Source organism: Anolis sagrei, chromosome 1 (genome assembly GCF_037176765.1).
Source record: "Anolis sagrei isolate rAnoSag1 chromosome 1, rAnoSag1.mat, whole genome shotgun sequence".
NCBI lineage: Eukaryota > Metazoa > Chordata > Lepidosauria > Squamata > Dactyloidae > Anolis > Anolis sagrei.
The window spans coordinates 47,378,225-47,392,944 of NC_090021.1; the positions used below are offsets into that span (position 1 = coordinate 47,378,225).

Sequence of the window (14,720 nt, forward strand, 5' to 3'; positions counted from 1 at the left end):
AAGCTATCACTCGTGGCCAAGTATGATTGTTTTCCAAGGGTAGAGCCTTAGCAGTGGGTCTGTACATGACTGGGGAGACCTGTTCTGGATCCACATGGTCTTTTACAATGAGGACATGCTGTGTTTCTTAACATAATAGTTGCACTTTCCCCAAATCTGTTTTTTTTTTGGGGGGGGGGGGGTTGTGACTATTGTGAAATAGCAACTCTTACCATTTGAGGGGCTGCGTGAGAGCACAGCCATGTGAGCGGGCGAAACCTCACCCACACTCTCAGCTGGTCCCATGCCAAATGGGGAAAAGGGCAGGTGGTGAGGGAGCGAATTCACTGCCCCTCCCCCTACCTGTCTTCCTTCCCTTTTAGCACCCTGGAGTTTGGCTCAGCTGGGAACCGAGTCAAGTCCCACAGCACCAAAACAACATTTCTAAAACTGCTAAAAAAAGTTTTGCCTTTTCCAAAAGGGAAGTGCAATTTTTATGTGATGGTGACTATTATGTGATGAAGTACTGTAGATTTCCAGATGTTAGACATTTGCAACAAGTATTTGCTTGACATTATTTCCTATTGACACTTGGAAAATGCCTGTGCATGAATTTATTTCATGTGTGGAGATCGATGCAAAATGACCAACACACAGTCCTCACAGAAACAAATTCTGATTCCATGGCATGGTCACCATGATGATTGGTGGCCTCTTACCATCTGCTTGCTAAACCATTGAGGTCTTCAGATCATTCTTCATTTGGTTCCTTCACTATGATTGTTATGCTCTGTTATGTTTTATTTTAATTGTATATTTTGTCTTTAATTGACTGTTTTGCTTTCATATTTTGTGGACACTTTGTCCCATGTGTAAGCTGACCTGAGCCACTTCAGAGAGATGGAAGCAGAGTACAAAAATAAAGTTATTACTATTATTATGACCTTGCCACTGTGGGTGGCCCTGCTGAGAGTACATGACTCCTGATAGCTTTGCTCATAGATTCACTGGAAAGTACAAACCTACTCACCACAACAAGGGGGCTTCTGCACTAATTTAGAAAGGAGATTCCATCTGAACATTAGGAGATATGATAGCCACACTCCGGGGCAGAGAGTTCTACTGCTGAATGGCTCTCACAGTCAGGAAGTTCTTCCTAATGTTCAGATGGAATCTCCTTTCTTGTAGTTGGAAGCCATTGTTCCGTGTCCTAGTCTCCAGAGAAGCAGAAAACAAGCTTGCTCCCTCATCCTTGTGACTTCCTCTCACATATTTATACATGGCTATCATGTCTCCTCTCAGCCTTCTCTTCTTCAAGCTAAACATGCCCAGCTCTTTAAGCAAATGTCTCTCTGAACCCCTTGAAGAGGCCAATGAGGTGGGAAGGGGATGTGTGGGGTGGTCTTACTGCTCAGAGCAAGGAATTCTAATAAAAAAGTAACAGTCCTGAGTTCTGTAACAAAATAAGTTAAGTCATATTTCCTGGAAATTTATCTGCATTTCTTTTTTCTCCCACACTTCTTTTTTTCCTCCAGCACCACCATCGCTAAAGTTGTCTGTGAATGAGACCTTGGTAGTGAACCCAGGAGATAACATCACGATACAGTGTTCATTAACTGGTGGAGACCCTTTGCCCCGGGTAATCTGGTCCCACTCACCAAGCCCGATGCCCCGCAACAGCCTGATTCAAGGGGGCAATCTTACCATCTGGAGTATCCGAGTGGAAGATTCAGGGTACTACAACTGCACTGCTATCAACAATGTGGGGAATCCAGCCAAGAAGACAGTGAATCTGCTGGTGCGATGTACGTCCACCTGCAGACCAAGTTGGGGATAAGTCTGGGTGCTCAGCATATTCTTGTACTGAGTTTTACAATAAATGTTAGATAGTGGAGATAGTGTCTCATGGCTACTTACTTCATCACCACAGAGTTGGCCCTAAGTTCTTTTACTGTTTGTGTTCTGTTTGTGGTACATACATTTTTTTCAAGGTTTTAAAGATTAATACAAAGATCAGATCTCATCTGATCTTGGAAGGTTAGTACATTCAGCCCTGTTTAGTACCTAGATAGGAGACCACCAGTGAATACCACATACTGTAAGTGACAGGCAGTCCTCAAGTTACAGACATCCAACTTACAAATGACTCATAGTTACAGATGTGGGTGAGAAAACAGGAAGTGAGAGAAATCTGCCCCTTGAAAGGGAAATTCACTACTGAAAGAGTTATAATGGGGAACAGATGTCTCTACTGAAGCTTTCTCACCAATCCTTGTTTCCATAACAAGCCAAATTTTTCAAAATACAATTATTTCAGGGACAGAAAGTGAGCTGAAATCTTCTGAACAGGGGCGCTGACAGCAAAACTGCACAGGTGTTAACGCTTACCTATACTATGCTAAGCATATATATATATATATATATATATATGGGAAATCAGAAGACACTTCTTGGGAGGAGAGTAATGACCAATCTCGATAAAATAGTGAAGAGTAGAGACTCACACTGGCAATGAAGATCTGCATAGTCAAAGCAATGGTATTCCCCATAGTAACCTACAGATGTGAGAGCTGGACCATAGGGAAGGCTGAGTGAAGGAAGATAGTTGCTTTTGAACTGTGGTGTTGGAGGAAAGTTCTGAGAGTGCCTTGGACTGCAAGAAGATCCAACCAGTCCATACTTCAGAAAATAAAGCCCAACTGCTCACTGGAGGGAAGGATAGTAGAGGCCAAGATGAAGTACTTTGGCCACATCATGAGAAGACAGGAAAGCTTAGAGAAGACAACGATGCTGGGGAAAATAGAAGGAAAGGGGAAGAGGGGCCGACCAAGGGAAAGATGGGTGGATGGTATCCTTGAAGTGACTGGCTTGATCTTGAAGGAGCTGGGTGTGGTGATGGCCAACAGGGAACTCTGGCATGGGATGGTCCATGAGGTCAAAAATATGTGTGTGTGTGTGTGTGTGTGTGTGCGTGTGTGTGTGTATAGCTGGAGTTACACTTTTAAAAGTATCTGTTCGAACTAACAAACAATTTCTACTTGAGAACAAACCTTGTTTATAACTTGTGGACTGCCTCTATATTTTAGAGAAAGGAACTGGAAAAAACATCTCTGAGTATTCTTTGCATAAGAAAACCCAATGAAATTCACAGGGTCCCCAAAAGTCCACCAGTGATTAAAGGAACACACATGCACACATCTAATTCATAACCTAACCTATGTTCCTTTAATGACTAATATTTAGTCATTCAGTTAGCAGGTCTTGTCTGCTTCTTATTTCTGACCTGATCTACTGAACCAGTTCCATCTCTTGTCAAACCAGTCACCCACTTTGCTACATTTCATTTTGTCAACAGCCAAACTCGTGTCTTAAATGAGTGCATGATTTATTGTATTTTTAATATTTAAAGTAGGAACTACTCCCTGTTGAATCAATACTATAATATGCAGCAAAGGAGTCAATCCATTTCTCCCCAGTGGAAACAGCACCTCCTTCTTCCTTCCCTCACCAGCTGCTGTTTGTTCCAGAAGGGAAATCGCTATGAAAGATAGCATATTAAAAACATGTATGCATTTCTCATATTGCCTCATGTGGCCTAAAAGGCATTGTTGCTTTTAATGTTTCTGTTCACTGAATTGGCATCTGTGTCTCTTCCAGCTATGAGGAATGCTACATTCCAGATAACTCCTGATGTGATCAAAGAGAGTGAAACTATCCAACTTGGGCAAGACCTGAAGCTCTCTTGTCACGTGGATGCTGTGCCACAAGAGAAGGTTTTCTACTTCTGGTACAAGAATGGAAAGCTGGCTAAGCTCTCTGACCGGCTAGTTATCATCAGGAATGATCCTGAACTTCCACCAGTGACAAGCAGCCTGGAGATAATTGACCTCCGCTTCACTGACTATGGCACATACCTGTGTGTAGCTTCTTTTCAAGGGGCACCCATTCCTGATCTCAGTGTTGAAGTGAACATTTCTTCAGAAACTGGTGAGCTTTTCTCATATCCTGTGGTGTATATATATATATATATATATATATATATATATATTATATATATATAATGGCTATCAAATCCAAAATTTCAGGGAGTTGTGTTGACCCTCTATTAAACAAGTTCTAGCAGTTTCCAACTCCACCAAGAGAAGATCATTTCTAAAGCAAAGTTGTTTTAATTGTCCATTCAAAGCCACATGTTGCTTTGGATTACAGCAAGATATCTTACAATAACACATTGTTATTTTGGGGGGGGGGGGAGTGCAGTTTCATCCTAGCTGTTTTGAAAATTGTATAGGGAATGAGCTTTGAGAAATGATATCACTATTTCTGCTAATAAAGAAGTTCCAGCTTTCCAAAATTGTGAGATTTGGCTATATACAGCATTGTTCTTATGTCTTCCTTTTGATTATGAAGACATTGCCTAAGGACAGAGTACACATCTGAGTTAAGTTAAAGATAGCTTCTCATCAACAGCTTGCTTAGAAACACAGTCTAAACAGCAGGACTGCTCATGTTGTTGATCTTGAGCTTTAATCACTTGATAAACACCCCCTCCCATGAACAGAAGGAGCTTGAAATGAAGGAATATTGCTGTGCAGTTGCTTCCTCCCAATTTCAGATTTAATGAAAAAGAATCTTAACAAAGATTATCATCTAATATAGACACAAAGATGACAGATAATGCTAGTATTTCCTATTTTGGATTAAATTACTCTAGGAAAATTGGGTTCCTGTCATATCAAAGTTGTCTATAACAAGAATTTTAAACTGTTGGGGAATCTTAGCTGTTAGGCTCAAAAATAACCCTCAGTTAGGGTAATTCCACCAAACTATAGCAGAGTATTAAGAGTAAACTCCATAACCAGCAGAAACTTAAGTTTGTTGAGAAGGAATAGCCTTCTAATCTTTAGGATGGCTCAGGATTGCAGAGTCAGAACTTTGGGTTAAAAAATATTTATTAAAGTAAAATAAATACTTGATAGTGCTTTTGTCCTGAGCCCCAACTTCCTAACAAAGACACGGTGGATCCTCTGCCTGCATCAAGTCTCCTCCAGACCATAAAGGGGATGTTAAGCAAGCATCTCGAACAAGTAGGCCTGTTATTCTGACACTGTATTTTGTCTCCTGTATGATTTTTAGCACCTTTGCCATGTGAAGAAACAAGTGAGCTTTAAAAGCTAGAACAATGTGTTTTGTGTCTTTCAGATGGTAAAGCAATTGCCGGACTGTATATTTTAGGTTTTGTTGTATGGCCAGCAAAACTCAAGCTGAATAGGTATTGGGTAGAGTACCCAATTGGGTAGAGTACACTGATTAAGATGGTCTGCCCCAGGAGGCTTATGGCTCTGGATGGATTCCTGACAGCTCTTGGGGATTTTCCTGTCACCTTGGCAGGCAATTCTGTTGCAGCTCTGAATGACCTCTGGAATGGGGAAATGGCCAGGGCAGTGGACACAATAGCTCTGAGCATCTCCCATCATGGGCCAGAGTCAAACCAGCCCCTTGGTTTTCCAAGGAGTTGGTGGCGATGAAGCAAGTGAAAGGGAGACTCAAAACTCAAAGTGAATCTGACCAAGTATGGGCTAGAGCATCGACCCTCCACATGGACTAGAGTGTATCTGAAAGCCTACTCTGCAGCGATGGAGGCAGCAGAGAAATTGTTTATTGCTGCCACCATTGCATCTGCAAAGACTTGCCCAGCTGAACCAGCCCTCAAGGAGAAATTTCTGACCATTCAATGGCCTACTGTGAAGAATTTGTACAGCACTTTGTAGATAAAGACACTCAGATCCATTCTAACTTGGATGCTGTTATTGATACCATTCTAATGGTTGTAACTATGGCTCCTTCTTTTCCAATATTGATGGAATTTGCAATTTGTGCAACCTGAGGATGTGGAGAGGATCCATGAAGAGGTGAGAGCTACCACATGTATTCTAGATCCTTGCCCTTCCTGACTGATCAAACAGGCTAGAGGAGGAGGGGCAGAGTGGGTGAATGAGGTAGTCATTGTCTCCTTGGAACAAGGCAAAATTCCAAATCCCCTAAAGGAGGTAGTTGTGAGACCATTAAAAAAAATCCTGAACCCCTCCATAATGGACAACTATTGGCCAGTGTCCAGCTTTCCATTTTTGAGCAAGGTTTTGGAGCATGTGGTAGCCTCCCAACTCTGGATGAAATGGATTATCAGCCCTGGTTATGAAACAGAAATAGCTTTAGTCGCCTTGGTGAATGACCTATGCAGAGAGCTAGACCGGGGGAGGGTATCCTTGTTGGTTCTCCTGGACCTCTTGACGGCTTTCCATACCATCAGCCATGGTATCCTTCTGGGCCGTCTTGCTGGGATGGGTCTGAGAGGCACTGTTTTACAGTAGGTCTCTTCCTTTCTGGAGGGCTGTACCCAGAAGGTAATGCTGGGAGATTCTTGTTTGGATCCCTGGACATTGCCCCATGGGGTTCCTCAGGGTTCTGTTTTGTTCCTCATGCTGTTTAACATATACATGAATCTGCTGGATGAGGTCACCTGGAATTTTGGAGTGTGGTTTCACCTACGCTACTACTCCTTTCCACCTAAAGACAAGGAAGCTGTCCTAACCCTAAACCAGTGTCTGTCATTGGTAATGGATTGGATGAGGGCAAACAAATTGAAACTTAATCCAAACAAGACAGAAGTGCTCCTGGTCAGTTGAAAGGCAGAGCAGGGAATAGAGATCCGGTCTGTGCTGAATGGGGTTACATTCCCCCTGAAGACACAAACGTGGAGTATACATAAGCATAACAATAACAATATTGTGTTATTATACCATGTCACATTGAAGGGAAGTAACCACATGTGAGGGAACACCTGAAAAACATTTCCACATTTGGAACAATTGCAGACTAGGAAAGGGGGGTCTAAGGGAATATAACTTATAACATGTGATATTTGTTGGTGGTTCCCCATCCAAAAACTATTTAGAACTGATCTTCCTCAGCTTCCATGATCAGACGGGATCTGAAGCTTTAAGTTTTATAATCCCTATTTTTATTTTTTTTAAAAAAGCAGGGAGAGAGTAAATTCCTTAAATTTCTTTTGTACATACCCTGTAGTCCAGATTACCACCCCATACATTTATTAATTTAGAAATAAAACTAGCCTCTTTCTGATACCATGTCTTATTTGACTATAAAAGACAGAATATTTGAGCAGCTAGAGAAAAAGCATTTGTCCAAAACTGTTGTCTAATAGATTAAGAGTCTTACAGCTATATGCCCAAGGTGTTATTTCCAAAAAAAGGCCTTTCACAACAAGCTTTCCTCCTCGTTACCACAGAGAAATTAAAAGGATAGGATGCCAAAAGGTGGAATGGTCAGAGGGTGGAATGCCAGCCTGTCTTTCTTCATCAATAGATATTTTTGTAATTATAATTGCATTGAATTGTGGATCTTTCCCCTTGTTCAGAATGGCAAACGAGGAAGATGGATAGTGTTCTGCATTCAGTGGTTCTCTGGTCTAAGTCCAAGTGTTGCCACAGATAACAAGGTGGCCACCCACAATGAGAGGCCCTGCAGTCTTGGCTTTAATTAAATAAACCACTTCAAATGCAATTTGCACATTTTCCAAACAGAGAAAATTGTCTCCTGCCAGGTGAGTCTCTCCTGGCTGTACTGAGCTGTGAGGTTGCAGTTCTGTCCTCACACTGTAATGGAGAGGATCTGATGAGATTCCACAGCCCATGGGAGACCTGTAAATTGAAAATATACCATCTTATTACTAGTAAGAAACCTCATGGAGATGCCAGATGGAACTCTCTGAGTAGGCTCTTTAGGTGGCTATGTACTTGTGCATGTGTTTGTGCATGTGTGTGTGAGAGAGATTAAAATCCTCACACTTTTCCTCGGCCTCTTTGCATATATGTAACTTAAAATGACTTCAGAACTTTCACTTTCCTCTGGGAAGAATAATACAAATTCCTTCCGTATGTGGAACCCTAACTGTACATGAAAATGTGTGAAGACAGATTGTTGGAAGAAAGATTTCTAAGAGTAGTAAAATAAAAGCATTACTTTCTATAATGCTGTTGCACCATTCCTGGGCTTTGATAAGACCATACCTTCAGCAGATGTAAAGTGTCTAGGTGGCATCAGGAGTGGACCAGGATCAAAGTGTCATCACACAATATTTGAATGCATCTAACAAGAGAGTCAGCATAGTGTAGTGGCTTGAGTATTGGACCATGACTCTGAAAAACAGGGCTCAAATCTCCACCTGGCTATGGAACAAGACACATTATCTCAGCCTCAATGGTAAAGAGAACACTCCCTGAATAAATCTTGCTATGAAAACTCCATGATAGCCTCAATTTTGGTCCATAATGAGTCTGAAGTGACTTGAAGGCAACAAGCAAAACAAGATGAAAGGCCAACTATAAGCACCAATCAGTGAAAAGAATTAAGAAGTACTCATGTAGTCAAGGATGACAACCAGAAACCAGGTTCTGAAGCAGATAAGATACCAGCTCAGGCTAGTTGTACCATTGAAGGCAGCATATGTTCTTCCTGAACTCTTTGGCATCTAGTTATTCCACCCAAGGAATTACTTAGGTTATTGTAGGATTTCCTTTATTGGCAAATCTAAGTATACCCTGTGTAGCTGAAACTAGCTTGCTCACTTGGTTGTGGTGGAGATTAACAACAGGATCCCATTGCCAAAATTGAATTTAGTTGCTCTTCCATCCAGTGTCTCTACATAGATGAACAAGAGACATCATTGTGACCTTTATGTTAAGTAGCAAAATATCCCTGCTAGCTTGCTATGTCACTAGAATAAACCTTCAGCAAATGGAAGCAAACTCATTTTCACTTTCACTTTTAGATATGTCCTAATAAGGTGTTCATGGACACTATACTCCAAGAGAAGCAGGGAGAGATGTCCCCTCCTGAATGTTGATGTGAGCGGTAAGGTGTAGAATTAATGCAGTTTGACATGACTTTAACTGCCATGGCTCAATTCTATGGAATCATGGGAATTGTAGTTTTACAAGCTTTTAGCCTTTTCCAGCAAAGAATGAGCATCATCAAAATATAATTCCTATGACTTTATAGCATTCAGCCATAGCCATTACAGCAGTATCAAGCTGCATTAATTCTATAGTGTAGATACAGATGCAGTATATGAACCTCCCCTTAATATCAAGTTCCGAATCCTATTGATTAGTCCCAACTAGAGGAGATCAATTGAATCAACTGTTGAATGTTGGGTCAACACACAAGTAAATACCACTGATTCAATGGTTCTGCTCTATTACAGATTAACAACAGGATTCAGGCCAATGCTTTCTGAATGAGCGCTGACAGAGTTATATATGTTTAGCTTGGAAGACAATTGTTTAAGAGACCTCTTCAGACAGGGCCCGCTGATCATCATGAAATGATGCTGGCTTGGGCCCACCCACATTCCTCCCAAAGTGGAGGAGAAGGATCGCAAGACACTTCCTCTGCCACCAAGGGAGGAGAGTGTTTTCTAGGTAGCTCCAATGGAGCTACCCACACTTTCCTCTCCTTTTCATAGAATCAAAGAGTTGGAAGAGACCTCATGAGCCATCCAGTCCAACCCCATGCCAAGAAGCAGGAATATTGCATTCAAATCACCCCTGACAGATGGCCATCCAGCCTCTGTTTAAAAGCTTCCAAAGAAGGAGCCTCCACCACACTCCAGGGCAGAGAGTTCCACTGCTGAACGGCTCTCACAGTCAGGAAATTCTTCCTCTTGTTTAGATGGAATCCCCTTTCTTGTAGTTTGAAGCCATTGTTCTGCGTCCTAGTCTCCAGGGAAGCAGAAATATAATATAATGGGGGAAATGGCAACATGGCAATGCACGTTGCTGCCCTTTCTCCCATATAATAGGACCAGAGCACCAACACACCTTGTCCCATACCCACCATATGAAGGGACAAGGAAGGAGGGTGTGTGGGGTGCCACGAGCCATTCTGCATGCTTTCCCTTTCACCAGTAACTGCCAGAGAAACAGCATGGCCTCAGGGGCTGTGTGAAGAGGTGGTACAACAATGCTCTCTTTCACATATACAAAGTGTTGTTCCATACTTCATGAAATAAATTTGTTCTCTCTAACTCTAAAGGGCAAAACCTATAAGTTGTTGCTGCATTCAACTTCCCCTAAATCCTTCTTCAGTCAAATTGTTGTTATTTTGCACAGCATTGTTATTTTATATCTTGTTGTAAACCAACAATCAGTGAACCATCTTCTAAATACTGTTGCTGTGCCTTTCTTCCCATTAGTTCCTCCAACCATTATGGTGCCCAAGGGCCAGTCCACCGTCACTGTCCGTGAAGGTTCCAGGGCAGAGCTGCAGTGTGAAGTCCGAGGGAAGCCCAAACCACCCATCATTTGGTCCAGAGTAGATAAAGAGGTTCCTATGCCTTCAGGTGCCATGACAGTGGAGACCAGTGATGGCAAGCTGCATTTGGAGAGAGTGACTCGAGAAATGAGTGGGACTTACAAATGCCAGACAGCCAGGTACAATGGCTTCAACATCAGATCTCGAGAAGCCCTGGTGCAACTCAATGTACAGTGTGAGTATAGTCATAGAATCTCATTGTTGTTTCTTACTGTGTAAGTGTACACCTGTGCTTTGATGGCTTGGTAGCTAAAACTGCATGCCCCTAAGACAGGTAAGAATCATGCAGCATTCCAGATGCAACTGGACTTCAATGTCCAATATAGATTGGTCAGAAGTGCGAGCTGCAGTCCAACAACATATAGAAGAACATACAATCCCCATGCCTGGTCTAGGAATACTGTGATACATGCTTGATCCCAGGATAACAAACAGCAAAACTAAGAACAGTAAAGATGGAGGACTGGAAAGACAGGTTAAAGTGAACTATCCTCTAGAACAGAGATGTCAGACTTGTGGACCTCCAGATGTTTGGGCCTTTAATTCCCAGAAGCCCTGGCCAGCTCACCCAATGGCCAGGAATCTTGGAACAGAAGTCCAAAACATCTGGAGGGCTGCAAGTTTGATACCACTGCTCTAGAAAGAAAGAATTAAAGGAGTCATACAGTTCTATCAAGAGAAGACTATTCAGGAGTGACACAGGGAACTTGCCTGAACTTGATCTTAACCTTGCTGGTTTTTTTCTTGCTGAGTGAGACTGAGCAATTATTTTCTTATAATAAGAACGTTCACACAGGCAGGATCTATACTGCAAAATGATAAAGTCTGAACTGCATTATATGGGTCTACACTACATTATTGTTCAAACTGCATTATTTGGTAGTGGGTTTCCAGCCACAGACCTTGGAATCCATGGCTGCAAAGGTGAAGCTTCCACCTATATTTTGCTCAATCAGGGAAGTTTTATTTTGAATCCCCAGGTAGGACATTGGGTTAATCCTACTTAATTCTCTCTTCCAAGCCTTTCTCTTATGCCTTAGTGAGTATGGCAGGCTGTAAATCACACATTCCCTTTTCTCATACAAAAACATTTAGCTTTTTAAAATGTCAGGATTGTTTTCTTAGTCAAAATGATACTTCCCTTTAACATTGTGCTTTATTGTGAGTCGAGTCCCAGTGTTTGCTCCGTGGTAAAGTCCTGAAGGCATTATTTAGTCTCTGGTATTTGAATAGTTCCTGAATTCAGAGAACTATTCAATCTCTGCTCCTGTAAAGATGTCATTTAGTTATTCTCCCTGACCTTGAACGACCCAGGTTATTTTGGTGTCAGCCAGAAGGCAATGTAATTCCAAGTGTATTGCCTGCTGGCTGGCCCAGAACCAGCTCACATCTGACCTGGATCAGTCACAACTGTAGATAATAGCAGAGAAAGATAGCCTTAGATAAATTTGTGTGTGAGTGAGAGTGAGCATTTTAAGGATGGAGCTTTCCCTCGTGCCCATAGTGTTGCAGCTCTTTTGATATCATTTGTGAATAATGCACTGTTTGCAGGTGATCAAATGCTGAACCAGGCAGAATTTTTAATATCTTAGACAGGACGAAAGCAATTTGGCTCTTTCACTGTACAGGTCGGGTATGAAGTCATTGCCAGATGTTATTAATGGGAGTGGGTGAACTGAAGTCATGTGGCAATAACTCTTTTTTGCAAAGGTAGCATCCCACTAGGAGAATTTCAAGATCATGTTCCTGTGAAATATAAGTGGCATTGGGCATGTGTAGGATTAAGAGAAAGAATGTTTAATTTGCTCTTCGAGAGACCATTCCTAGGCTGCTGTCACCAAACAGCATTGTAACTAAACACATGATGCTACTCATTACAAACCAGTCACTTTTCCTGTTCAACACCTCTCCTCTTTTCCATTGTAGAAAGACAGAAACCTAACTTGAAGGTTGAAGGAAGTCAAATAAATGCCCTCTATTTCATTGCCTGAATGTCCCCAGTAGCAATATGTCAGAACAAACAACTTGCAGTTCAATTTATAATGCTATGTTCTGATCAGAGCTCAAAAAAGGGAGTTGTATGAGTTGTCTAAAAATCACTTTTCTGAGCTCTGGTTCAATTACACCTGTATGCTAATAAGCATGACTCTCCCCTTTCATCACACAGACACACACCATGTATTATTCAACTGGATCAGAGAAGACGTGTGTTAATTACTAGAGCTTTTTGTGAGCCATACCTTGTCAATGAGAGTGCCTCAAAGAGCAAGCATTCTTTTGTTTTCCATCTCTGATTGGCCCTCCCTTTCCTTCGCGTTATTCTTGGCTTAATATTAATTGCTTTTCGTAGAATCATAAAATCATAGAATCATAGAGTTAGAAGAGACCTCATGGGCCATCCAGTTCAACTCCCTGCCAAGAAGCAGGAAAATTGCATTCAAAGCACCCCTGACAGATGGCCATCCAGCCTCTGTTTAAAAGCTTCCAAAGAAGGAGTCTCCACCACACTCTGGGGCAGAGAGTTCCACTGCTGAACAGCTCTCACAGTAAGGAAGGTCTTCCTAATGTTCAGATGGAATCTCCTTTCTTGTAGTTTGAAGCCATTGTTCCGCATCCTAGTCTCCAGGGCAGCAGAAAAGAAGCTTGCTCTCTCCTCCCTATGACTTTCCCTCACATATTTATACATGGCTATCATATCTTCTCTCAGCCTTCTCTTCTGCAAGCTAAACATGCCCAGCTCTTTATTCCACTCCTCATAGGGCTTGTTCTCCAGACCCTTGATCATTTTAGTCGTCATCCTCTGGACACATTCCAGCTTGTCAATATCTCTCTTCAATTGTGGTGCCCAGAATTAGACACCATATTCCAGGTGTGTTCTGTCCAAGGCAGAATGACTTCCCTGGATCTAGACACTATACTCCTATTGATGCAGGCCAAATTCTCATGTAAACAAATATGTTGTCTTCTTGGATCCCATACTGGAAATATGAAAAGATGTAAGTTGAATGATGTTGATGGTGGTGGTGGTGGTGGTGGTGCTATGATTAATAATTGGCTTGCTGATCATGATCATGGAACACCATCGTTTCCACTGCTGAGAAGTATAATGTAAAGCCAAAAGTTAACATCCACGATGGAAATTTGCAGCATATATCGAGAGAGCAAGCCAACATTATGCCTTTATCATATTTATGAACCAGAGCACCCTTGAATCAGGATGAATTGAGCAGTCATTTTAAACTCTCATTTTGATGAAGTAATCTGAAATTGTCCTAATCAGATATTATTTCTTATTTATTAAATGCTTTAATTGTGTATTCCTGCATGGCAGTGGGTTGGCTGGATGGCCCTTGTGGCCTCTTCAAATGTTATAATTCTGTGATTCTAAATAACATTTATATCTTACCTTTCATCCACTGAGATCCCCTCTTAGCTTGAGAACAAACCTGTGAGCTAGGAGACACTCCAAGAAGAAAGGCATTTCCCATCAAGTGTCCAGAAATCCTGACAAGCAGAATCCTCCTGATGCCCCTTTCTCACATTCTGTCTTTCTCTGCTGTCTTCAAATACACCCAAGAACTACATTCTGCCTATTTCAGCCCAATTTCTCCCTTGTTGTGCTGAGTGAGTTCCTGCTGGTAGGCCCAGCTTCTGCCAAATTAGCAGTTCGAAAACATGCAAATATGAGTAGATAAATAGGTACCATTTCTGCAGGAAGGTAATGGCGCTCCATGCAGTCATGCTGGCCACATGATCTTGGAGGTGTCTACAGATAACGCCAGCTCTTTAGTCTAGAAATGGAGATGAGCACCAGCCACCAGAGTTGGACACAACTAGACTTAATGTCTGGCAAAACCTTTACTTATACAAACCAAACACGTACTGATAATAAATTATAAAGATGTTTATTTTAAAATAGTTCTTTGGGATAGATATATCACCATATATTAAAGAGAAAAGCAAACTTGCACACTAAAGAGATGGATGTTTTATTTTTACATAAATAATTAAATATTTGTGGAATATTTGATTCTGCAGGACATAGACCATCTTCAACATTTTTCAGAGTTAAGAACACTGCTTCTCATAAAACCGTAGTACAAATGACAGAAATATGTTTGTAGCCATTCCAAAAATTGTTGGAAATTCTGTCCTAATCCAATGGTAAAATTCATTTAGCGAGTTTTTAGGGAATTCAAGATTTAAATTCGTGTTGCTTGATGAATCTGCTAAAATTCATATCAAAGGGAACACCAAAAATTGATAACTAGTGTTTTGCTGCTGTAGGTTCTGGAGCTGCTAATGGTAAAGCTAAGAACAAGTTAAAAATAGAGCTAGAAGTTAAA

General features: G+C 41.5%; 1 protein-coding gene across 2 annotated transcripts in view; it reads left to right on the forward strand.

The window, feature by feature from the left end:
• MDGA1 (MAM domain containing glycosylphosphatidylinositol anchor 1) overlaps positions 1–14,720 on the forward strand; it is a 339,276-nt gene that overhangs the window by 178,880 nt on the left and 145,676 nt on the right. For both annotated transcript variants that reach the window (XM_067464241.1, XM_060754078.2), the window contains exons 6-8: positions 1,515–1,784; positions 3,637–3,966; positions 10,256–10,549. In XM_067464241.1, the coding sequence (XP_067320342.1) occupies positions 1,515–1,784; positions 3,637–3,966; positions 10,256–10,549 (894 nt within the window). The remainder of the gene's footprint in view (positions 1–1,514; positions 1,785–3,636; positions 3,967–10,255; positions 10,550–14,720) is intronic.